General features: G+C 40.8%; 1 protein-coding gene and 1 long non-coding RNA gene across 2 annotated transcripts in view; one reads left to right on the top strand and one right to left on the bottom strand.

Moving 5' to 3' along the window:
- Positions 1–1146: 1146 nt before the first annotated feature.
- Positions 1147–11524, top strand: part of LOC138964787 (receptor-type tyrosine-protein phosphatase alpha-like) — a 22524-nt gene continuing 12146 nt past the window's right edge. Inside the window, exons 1-12 of the mRNA XM_070336834.1 lie at positions 1147–1476; positions 2497–2628; positions 3006–3143; positions 3460–3603; positions 4657–4788; positions 6321–6470; positions 6800–6928; positions 7692–7791; positions 9073–9170; positions 9592–9992; positions 10213–10303; positions 10542–10621. Coding sequence (XP_070192935.1) covers positions 1269–1476; positions 2497–2628; positions 3006–3143; positions 3460–3603; positions 4657–4788; positions 6321–6470; positions 6800–6928; positions 7692–7791; positions 9073–9170; positions 9592–9992; positions 10213–10303; positions 10542–10621 — 1803 coding nt within the window. The 5' untranslated portion in view covers positions 1147–1268. The remainder of the gene's footprint in view (positions 1477–2496; positions 2629–3005; positions 3144–3459; positions 3604–4656; positions 4789–6320; positions 6471–6799; positions 6929–7691; positions 7792–9072; positions 9171–9591; positions 9993–10212; positions 10304–10541; positions 10622–11524) is intronic.
- Positions 6328–11524, bottom strand: part of LOC138964806 (uncharacterized) — an 8514-nt gene continuing 3317 nt past the window's right edge. The window contains exon 3 of the long non-coding RNA XR_011455218.1: positions 6328–6459. This is a non-coding gene — a long non-coding RNA (uncharacterized lncRNA). The remainder of the gene's footprint in view (positions 6460–11524) is intronic.

Raw genomic sequence — 11524 nt, 5'->3', positions numbered from 1 at the left:
CCTTCAGTTCTGCTAACACTTTACAGCTGTTTATTTGGTTTGGAATAAAATCAAGTACATATGTTATGCAGTGTTTCTGCTGAGGCCGTAAAGGCAGAAACTTTTGTTTTCTCAAGTTTTGGTATCGCGAAGGAAATTTTCTTACGTCGTATTGAGTAGTACGAACCATTGCCCTTGTGTTCAAACGTCAAATATTGTATGAAGTTCGGTTTCCCAGGCAAGATAGTGGATGGAACCGCTTCATTTTCTTTACATTCAAGGATGTGTGCATTTGCTTGCGTGTGTTCCGTTTATGAAATTAAATAGTTGTTAATTGACCGACGGATTGCTGTCCTTTTGTCGAAGTGGTCCTGTTTGTAGACATCCATAAGGGTACGTGTACCAACTGTGTTATCTAGACAAAGTATGAGAGTTACTTGCATTGATACTTTGCCCGTCCGATGGTTTAAACAAGGTAGATTGCGACTCAGAAAACAATCAAACTCATGGATTTTATATTGGATTTCGTGTTACTTGAAACCTGTATTTGTTAGTTTAAATGCGGTATGTTTGTATTGTTTGCTCCAGAGTTGTATATTTCGTACTTTTGAGCGTTAGGAACTTTTCTGTCGTAAAAGTTGTGCCCAGAAAGTGAAGCTTCTCAACCTATGAGCTATCGAGGATTCAGGCTGTTGCTGGGAGGTTATTTTTTGGTTGCTGGGTGTTTACCGAAAAATAAACACCCCTTCTAGTTTACAGAGAGAAAGAAGCAGAGGGGTGAATATTGTCTAATATTTGCATAAATACATTTAGTTTAGAATGCTGTCGTAGAGTACACACAAGCACTGAATCAATAGAGTGTAGATCTTTAGAGTAAAGAAGTGGCTACGCTAAAGCCATTAGGCCCACCCCCCCAAAAAAAAAGAGTATGTTTACGGTATCCCGACCGACTCTATTTTTTCGCGCGACCCTAGACTTTTTTTTGAAATTTGGGAAAAAAGTCTTTGTTTTTTGGCAAAATAACTTAAAAATAAGTTTTTTGGGAAATTTTTTTTTTTTTTTTTAAATCATGACCTACTGACCCTAATTTTTTTGACCTATGTTACCGTAAACAGACTTTTTTTTGTTGGCCTTAGACCAAAATCACTCTCTACACCCACCACCCCTCCACCTTCTCCTCTCGCATGCTACGTTACTTGTAATGATGTGCAAGAAAATGGGTTTACGTTGCTAGGCTATGTGAAGTGATTCAACAAACCACTATTTTCTTTGCAGGAGTTCGAAGACGCATGGCAGGGCTAAGCGTTACTGTGGGTGGTCAGCTGTGTCGCAGTTTCCCCGACTCGTCGGACCCTGCCGCTCTTGACAATCTGAAGGAGAACATTACCGTGACCTGTACACCGCCTCTCATTGGCCGCGAGGTCAGACTGCAGAAAAACGGACGGGACATGGGCAGTGCTTTCAATTTTATCAACATATGTGAGGTGCAGGTTTGGGGTAAGTACATTTGTTTCACGGACTCTCTCTGTATATTCCCTAGACATTTTTAGGGAATATATTCCCTAAATATACATTATCACTGTAACATATCTCTCTCAGTCTCTCACTGTATCTGTCTCTGTCTGTCTCTGCCTGTCTGTCTCAGTCTGTCTCTGTCTCGGTGTCTTACTGTTCTTTCTCTGTCTCTGTCTCTCTCTCTCTCTCTCTCTCTCTCTCTCTCTCTCTCTCTCTCTCTCTCTCTCTCTCTCTCTCTCTCTGATAACATCAGTAGACGTACTTCTCTTCATTACCATTGGGTGAAACTTATTCACAGAAGAAACCCTTAACAACAGAACATAGATTTAAAACCCTGACAATTTCTCCTAATCAATAAGCAACTGCTTTGGCGACGCACGTGTTTCATGGGGAGGTTTCTTTTATGAAATAATTATTTTTCTCAGAGCTGTCAGTCAATATATACACGTACATCACTTAATTTTACACCAACTATACCGCCCGTAGATTATCTATAAACCAGTGTTTAATAACTCCCTTCTTTCCATCCTTAAGATAAAGCTGTAATGTTTTAAGAACGCGCTTGATAAACATTTGAAAAATATTCGAAAAGGTTTCACTGATGACTGTTATGCGAAATACATATAATATATGCTTGCTTCTTGTTGTTTTAACGTTTATTTTAACAACGATATTATTTTCGAGTCTGGATCTTTCATTAAAATAACTAATACTTTAGGAACACTTTATTTCATTAGCTTGTGTTCTATCCTCAATTTTTGTTTCGTATGAACACATTTTATTTTTTTGTGGTTTTGGTCTGTTTGTGTTTTTGTTTGTGTGTGTGTTTACTTGGTTTGCTGTTGCCATTTTGTTTCTTCTCGTTCCTCTCTCTCAAACACATATACACACTCGCACGCACTCAACAAAACTCAAACAGGTGAAACAAGTTTGAACAGCATCGCTGTGAATACAAATATACTCACTGCTGAGCGCGATCTACTGTTAACGATGGTTGTCCAGGTTGTGCCGACGCCTACGTGGGTCCTGACTGTCAGTGTGGTCACTGTAGAGACGGCGCCAGGTGTGACGTCACAACGCTGGAGTGTTCCAGTGGCTGTGACAGGGGATGGAGGACTCTTTTTTGCAATCAGAGTAAGGCAGATTCAAATTACCCTTACACTGATCTTGACAAGGCTTATTCAATGAAAACAGTCACATTTTCTTAACCCTTTCTAGGACAAACAGATGGGAAGGAGGAGTGAAAATCAATGCTACAATAGAAAAAATATTTATTTTATTTTGAAACAATCGTCTGATGTCATTACATTTTCACTATACTGTTGTAAAACCAACCGCAGACGTTTTAGATCATACTTTCTAAAGAAAGCAAAGATGGTCGTTTGTCAAATGCTGCTGTCTATATTGATTTTGTTTTCTTGTTTGCCAGTTTGGGGTATGTGATAGTTGAGGCAATAACGATGCGTCTTTAGCAAGCCCACTATATATAATTATTCTCTTTTGTTTGAAAGGTTGCCCAGCATATAAACACGGCTATAACTGTGTTGGTAAGTGCGGACATTGTGCAGACAATGACACGTGCAACACGGTGACAGGCCTCTGTCCTCGCGGATGTCAGCCTGGCTGGAAGGGAGACGACTGTAAACAGAGTGAGCAGAGTTGTGTTTTTCAAAACTAATGATTTATATGCTTGGAGGATCCTAATACCTCATTAGAACTGTACATGTGAGAGGAAACGATCAGCACTAACGTTTAATATAATAATACAGACAGTGAGACGGACTGAGAAACGGACAATCAGACAGACGGACAGATAGATAGACGGACTCACTGACAGATAAACCTACTGACCGACTGACACACAGACAAACGTACAATCAGACACACAGACACTGTTTGTGTGCAACATTCAATAGTTAGACCACCGTTGTTGACTGATCGCAAAAGCACTTTGTTTTCAAACAGAGTGTGATGAGGGCAAATACGGCATCAACTGCAGTTTAAGCTGTGGAAATTGCAGCACTGGCGATGTCTGTCATCACACCAACGGAACATGCCCTCGCGGATGTGCTGCAGGATTTGATCCGTCTGATCATGTTTGTAAAACAAGTAAGTCACACATTGATACTTATATACGTTTTCTTCAGGTTTTCATTCCAGTAGATCAAAATACAGATTGGTGGTATTACCTTTGGCAGTTGCATCCTCAAGTTGACAAATAGAACACAGCAAAACATCTCATTCATAATTATGATAGGGGGTCCTATATTCGTCATTTTTCTATTTTAAACCAACCAATCTGTATGCCCTTCTAGTAAAAAGACATTATTGTCTTCATATTGATTTCCATGAGGACAACAGGGAAAATTACAGTCGCTTTCGCCTAGCAAACCAACAGTATTTCCATTTATCCTGTTTCGCTTATATGGAAAGTGCTATTACAGGTACAACAAAAGAAAGAGAAAACATAATCAGGCAACACTGGTTTTCCAGGCAAACAGTATCTATTTTGCTAGTATGGTGTAACTTAATTGTCAATCTGTATTGCATTTCCAGTCGAGTCATTAGACGGTTACATATTTCTGCAGAGACGTGTGCTGACGTGCACGAGAAACAATTATGTTAACTGGATGGGGGCAAGCTGCGGGGTCGGATTCATTAGATTCACATTGAACCATCAATGGTCAAACAGTCCAACCTCGTGGCTGCCTCACACGCGGTTCGTAACTTTCTCGTACACACCTCCCCTGATTGCTCCTGTCAGGAAATTCCACAGCCCCTATGATAAGCACATATGTTGGTTAAGCATTTTTTTTCCCAAGGACTTTCGATATTTCACGATATGCTTTTTTGCTTGGACAGGGTCTTATTGAGGTTGTAGCATTAGGTCCTTTATTAATCTTTCTAATCTACTAGACATTAAAACACTACAAGAGAGAGAGAGAGAGAGAGAGAGAGAGAGAGAGAGAGAGAGAGAGAGAGAGAGAGAGAGAGAGAGAGAGAGAGAGAGAGAGGGGGGGGGAGGGGGACACAGAGGCGATCCATGGAACATTTGACATCATGATACACTTACCCGGGTATGTAGATATATGTCAAAAGAAAACTAGGTCTAGTTTCATTTGTGTTACTTCACATTGCTTGATATATTGATATCCTTTTCAGACTGTCAGAATGGTAGTTATGGTCAAAACTGCTCAGAGCATTGTGGTCACTGCAGTGGGATTGAGCAGTGCAACCCTGTCAATGGGGCGTGTACCTCCTGTCAGCCTCAGTTCAAGCCACCATTGTGTAAAGGTAAATGTCTACAGTGTGTATGTCATATCTTCGTTGATTTTCAAGCTCCATCCACTGGTTGTATGCATACTCTTACCAAAAAAAACCGCTCATCAGCCTCTTAAATGCATACCCTCCAAAAGCAACAACCACAACGTCTAGGTTCCTGACATTCCCCACAGATTTTGTACGTCTTTCCTGCCAGTTGATGACTAAACTTTTCAGTGACACCGATTTTGAACATTAAGGCTCAGGGCTGTCGTTTGGCATCGGCGGCCGTTAGGATTACATCAGCTTTATTCTCATAATTGTCACGAGTTTGCACTCAAAAAAAGCTGGGTAACAGTAACAACAACAACAAACAAATTCGGTAGGTAAGAAATCACCGGTTTCGCATGGGTACAAGAAGAAGATTGCAAATGGATGATCAAGAGCAAACCCAACCAAACGCTCGTAGTTTCTTCACCTTTTATCATTTGCGTTTCAATGGACAACAACACCACAGTGCCTCGTTGTATTCGATGGAATTCCTTAGACGAAGGAACCGGAGAGTCTCAACAAAAGCAAAATCCACAACAAAATTACCGCAGGCAAGCAAGAATTTCTTTTAAATAAACACATGAAGGCTACCAAACCAATAGTCTGTCTATTAGCAAAGCCACTGAGTGTGTTTATCTCTGGTTCGCCTCACACACGAAGGGAGACTGAAGAAGAGCTTGTAAATTGACCCCTGACATTAAAAAATGCCGACCACTATACGTACAGAGCGAAAGATCGCTACGCCCAGTCGGTTTTTATCGAAAACTAAGCCCCAATATTGCTAATGTAAACATGTTGAACAATGTCATCGACAGAAAACACTGCAGGTAACAATTTTGACGAGCTTTGACTGGCTGAGCTGCTTATACTCAATTGCGGCAGTGCTGTTTAACAACCCAACGAACATGTTGTCTGGCTTTAGCATTTATTCACATTGTGAATATATTTATAACGTGAACGATGTCAAATAACTGTGGCAACCATGCTTTCTGAAAGGCCTACATTATAAATACGAAACATGTCGGCTTTAAATGTGTTTCATGTAGAACTAATTCCACTTGTGCACAGGTCTACTGAACGTTCGAAGTTCGCCATCGTACAATATGGACAAGCTCAGTAACAAATAAGCTAAAGCTGGGCAGACTTTTACCACAACCATTGGTTCTTCTGGGTTTTTTTTACCGTTTTGGTAGATTAGTCCTTGCACAATCTTTGTGGCTAAAACTACATTAAGTAATATAATAAGCCGTAACATATTTTCACAATACACAAATGCTTGTATGTAGTAATATCGTATTACGCACGCTAGCTGTTACATAGTCCAATCTTCAATTATACCTGGGCGTAAGCATCTGCTTCTTTATTATGACCGCAACAAAATGTGCACAATTGACAATTAGCCTATCCTCATGGATGAACATCACTAGTAGAAAAACAACAATAACATATTCTCTTTCACAACACTTCTACTGGTTATGCAACCCTCACTACAAAAGTTGCTCTCACTCTTTCAGTTTGCACCGGGAATAGGTACGGAGCCAGCTGTGAACTGAACTGCAGTGCGAACTGTGATGGTGACGGATCCTGTGAACAAGACACAGGCAGATGTGTCGGTGGATGTAAAGCAGGATACCGTCCGGAAGAAAAGGGTTTCTGCAATGAGAGTAAGTAACACACACGTTTTTCACTTTTGGTCAGCTGATAAACATGCGAAGGAAACTATAATAATGCATTATCTTAACTGACACAGAATCATTTGGTAGATTTAAAACAATCTTTGAAGCGATCATCCCGACATAAACGAATTCTGTACGACCCCAAAGGGTAAAATAAAGCAATATTGATGCGATACGAGACACTATGTTCTTATTTTGTATTTTTGTCTCTCCGCCTGTCCCTCAGTCCCTGAGTGGTCGAGTTGTTTAATAGTGTGCTCATGTTCCTGCTTCCTATTGTGCCTGAAACATGCTGTCATATCCGTTCTGTGTTTTAGCTTGTGAAGGGGGCAAGTACGGCAAAGGATGTTCACAGGAATGTGGGAAATGCAATGGCGTCTGTCATCATGAAGACGGACACTGTGAAGCAGGCTGTTTAGACGGCTTCGAAGGTAAATTCTGCGCAGGTACGTAGCAAACCTTTATTCTATTTGAAAGAATCTTACTCCATGAAACAAATCAATCAATGCAAACCGCGCGAAGTTTTATGCGAATGTTCGAAACTTGTCTTCGCTTGTTTTGTCTTGAAACTGTGCCTTGTCGAAGTAACAAGCCTGCCATCCTTTCAATAAATTAAATAACACATGCGATGGCAGGCCTTGGATGTTTCAAAAGGTTTTCTCCAGTCTTCATGTTGTTTTCCCAGATAGCATGCTAGCGTTAAAGTAACGTTTAATTAACGTTTGCAATAAACGTTTTGTTAGAGTAAACGTTAACATTATTTTTCTCATCTTCAAACATGTTTTTTAGTTTTGTATCGTCCCTTCAGCCGACATGGCTATGCGGGACCGGCTTACAAAAAGCCTAAACTACCTAATGACAGCAACAGTAAACGCTCAGATGTATAATTCTGAAGCCATGGATTCAAATACAGATGTACTTTTAGTTCCTTCTGTATCACCTGTGAGGGTTTTTCAGTTTTATATTTGAATTTGATTTAAACTGTTTGTACTAATCGCACACCCCCCCCTCCCCACACACACACACACACACACGCACACACACGCATGCTCGCACGCACGCACACACACGCACTCACACACACACACACACACACACACACACACACACACACACACACACACACACACACACACCGTCTCTCAAAGCACATATATCTGCATTCAATCGATCAATCCATGAATCTAACTATTTCATCTGCATGTAAAGTGTCCAGCCCTGGTTCAGACGTACCGCTGATTGCTGGCTTGGTTGTCGGTGTTTTGGCGTTGATTGGTCTTTGCGGGGTGCTCGCCGTCATCATTATAAGGTACATAATGACAATTAAACAACACACTACAAATACAGTATGGTGTGCCGTAACGGAAAGCAGAAGCGATTTTTTCGACTTTAAAATTGTATGTCCCAATACATGTTTGAAGTATATATGTTACAGTAAATTCATCAAACCAGTAAATTTGTAAATTTACTGAAATTTTCAATAAATTTGTAAATTTCCTGGGTGTCAAACTCAGTAAATTTGTAAATTTCCTGAATTTTTCAGTAAATTGGTAAATTTACGGAGTGAATTTACAAATTGACTGGTTTGATGAATTTACTGTAACATATATAGAATATTACCATGAGTTTTGTTGTATGTAGTTTATCACAAGAAGACAAAACGCTGCAAAATGAAGGATTGACCCGGACAGAAATCTGTCGTGGGGGACTCTTTTCCCAGCCACCTTTTAGGGTGCCTCCCTTCCTGTAAAAATGATCTTGTCAATCGCCATATTAAAGCCTGATATTAATATGAGCGAAGTCTAGCTACTACGCGAAGTCTACTTTACAAAGCTCGCTGCACGAAGCTTTGGCACTGAATTTTGGGTAAAAAGGCACTGCGAAGTCTTCGCGAATTCAACTTCGGGCTCAAATGAGGACAGCCTTGTCGTCCACAACTCCAAACCGAATAAGAGCATCCGTTAACTTGGAAAATACCTAACAAATACAGTCTGAATGTATACGTTAGGAGAAAGGAGGGGGGGGGGGGGTATCCTTCCGAAAGAGATGGAATATAATTCTTTCACGAAACACCTTAATCAGAACAGCACGCATTTCTGTTTTATTTCACACCATTGTAGAAATGTTTGACATATGCACCCCTACAGGGCAAATGTATCTAATTACTTAATCTCATTGTAACCAAATACGCATAATTATCTTGTGATATGTAGATAATAGGTAGATACTCAGATTATATTTGCAGCGATTTCGTTTCCTCTTATTCTACTTCTGTCTCTTCTTTGCTGTATGTGTACCAATTGTATATTTGTTCCAGTGAATTCTCAAAACCAGGAAATGGACACAATCCTGAAAATTTCAGTAAATTTGTAAATTTCCTGTTTCACTCGGGGATTTCGAAAATTTCCTAAAAAATCTAGTACTTTTGTAAACTTCCTGGTTTGAAGGGCCAGAAAAAGTGTAAATTAGTAAAATCATATTTTCAGAAAAACAAGTGCACTGCTTTGAAATAAACACTTTGGCTCATGTGTTGATTTTTTCATGGGACGTCATTTCATTTGTTCATTCCAAAAACATATTGCGATTACAGGAGAAGAAGAAACAAACCGGAAGCCGGGTCAGCGCACACAAGAAGTTCGGCCAAACCCGAGGGCAGACAGACAGCACTGTCCTTTGATCCTGTCACAGGTAATCTTCCCCTGGTCTTATTTAGTCTTTGTGGCTTGATGTTGACTTTTGTTGTTGTTGTTGCATTTATCTTTTCATAGTAGGAAACTGAGAGTAAACTGTTCACGGAAAGCTATGTACATGCGGACTCTTCTTCAGATTTTGCACATTTGACAACTCTGCCTCTTGTCTTAAACTTCTTTTGTATTGAATACCGGTGGGGGAGAAACGATGACAGCTCGACAACTGTTGATGTGTGCTCCCAAACATTTGCAAAACAGTTATCTCTTAATCGCATAGTAATGTTCATTTCATAGCCAGTGCAAGACACTGAATGTTTGGATGTTCATAATAAATACACAAAAGAAAAGGAAATGCTCGGAAGTACGCTATTAAAGACCATTTGTGGAAATATATTCATGACAATAAAACTGTTCGACAGATTACGAGACTCCCAAATCCACCAAACTAAGCGCGGCCGTGAAACCGATGGTCGCAACGAAACCAAGTAACGGAAATAACCAAGAAGACGCAGGCCATATTTACTACAACACCGCAGATGTTTCGGCACACATACAGTCCGAGCCAGCAAAGCCAGCGGCCCCAGCACCTGCCTCAACACAGGGTAAAGGTCAAGCACCAGCAAGCGGCCCACCGCCCCGAACTCCCATCTCCACGCAACAGGTGGCAGACCCGGCTGACTACGACGAGGACGATAACGTGTATTACAATGACGATGGAGACGTGTACGCCAGCTTCAAGGCGACGCAACCCAAGCTGGACGCCGTGCAGAAGTACTTGGTGGACGCCCTGGCCTCGGGAAATCTGAAGGAGGAATTTGCTGTAAGTGAGCTGGTACTTCTTAAAAGTGTGTGTATGTGTGTGTGTGTGTGTGTGTGTGTGTGTGTGTGTGTGTGTGTGTGTGTGTGTGTGTGTGCGTTTGTGCGTGCATACGTGCGTTCGTGCGAGCGGGTTCAATTGATGTCTGAGCGTTGGTGTATATATGTCTATGTTTCTGTGTGTCGTTTTATATATTTTGTACGTCTGTGTGTGTCTGTTTCAGACACTCGATAGCATGCCTGAAGGTGTACCCCAGGAGGTCGCCCAGCTGAAAAAGAACTTCAAGAAGAACAGATTCGCTTCCATCTTACCATGTAAGCATTTAGAACAATTCTAGTGACATTTAAGAGTGTGTCATTGAATATACGTAATATTGATTGTGTCGTTTGTATTCGACTTTACATACGGTCAGTATTTTGCTTACTAACAATTACACATATTTAGAAATAACATTATTTATACCCAAAAACTTTTTTTTTAAAGAATTAAACCAAATGGCGTCAATGAGAAATGCTCACGATCCAATGAAACTGTCTTGTACTTTTCTTTCAGATGACCGCAACCTAGTTGTCATGCGAGATGGATACTCAGAAGGAACAGCAACTGATTTTGTGAACGCGAGCTATGTTTCGGTGGGACATGCTTCTCTCTCTTTATGCTGTTTCTGATATGTTGAATACTTTCTTTTTAGAGGGCCCCAAAGGGTTTAAAACCGTGATCGTGATTGGCGTTTTTTGACCTTTCTGTGACCGTGATTGCCGAAATTTCCATTTCTGTGATCGTGATGGGACTTTGCCCGTGATCCGTGATGACAAAAAAATCAAGTCTCGTGATCGTGATCGTCATTTGTTTTCGTGATCGTGATGGGCATTATTGCAAAGCATTTTATTTTCAACGTACATTTTTTCACAGCTGTATTACACTCTATGATCCTCAAGTCTATTCGGTAAGGAGCCAACCCCGATTGAAAGGGAAGCAACAACACATTCAGAAATATGATTTTGAGAGCGATTGCTTCCCTTTAAAAGAACCAATTACACACTGACAAAAAGAGATCCAATCAGAAGGCAAATTGCAAAAGTCTACCAAACTTCATCCAATGGAAGGGCTTCGTGCAAAAGTTTTGAGTGAAATTCGAATTCGAAGATCAAAAATGGCGTGCAGCGGTACTGTCATCGAACTTCTGTTATATTTTGTGGATTCAAGCCAGACCAAAGCAGGCGGCGAGAATGCCTTCCTTGGTGGAAAGGTCAGGCTACGGGTCGGTCTTTCTGAAGACGAAATACCAAGGTATGTTGATCTATGTTGCTCTATGACTGTTCTGAATGTAGGCAAAGATCTTGAAATTTGTTCAAGATCTTTGAGTTTGAGTGAGATCATTGACATTGTCGACATTGCCACGTCCGGCTGTCACTCGCTCAGTGTGACCTCGACTGGCTCGAGATCGAGTCTGCGTTTAGCCAAAACCGAAACTAGAAATGTGTTTTTCATCCCAGCAACGTGGACACGCTTGGCATAGATTCTAATTGTCGCTT

This window comes from Littorina saxatilis, linkage group LG4 (genome assembly GCF_037325665.1).
Source record: "Littorina saxatilis isolate snail1 linkage group LG4, US_GU_Lsax_2.0, whole genome shotgun sequence".
Taxonomy (NCBI): domain Eukaryota; kingdom Metazoa; phylum Mollusca; class Gastropoda; order Littorinimorpha; family Littorinidae; genus Littorina; species Littorina saxatilis.
The sequence above is the reverse complement of the archived record's forward strand: the minus strand, read 5'-3'. Positions and strand labels throughout refer to the sequence as shown.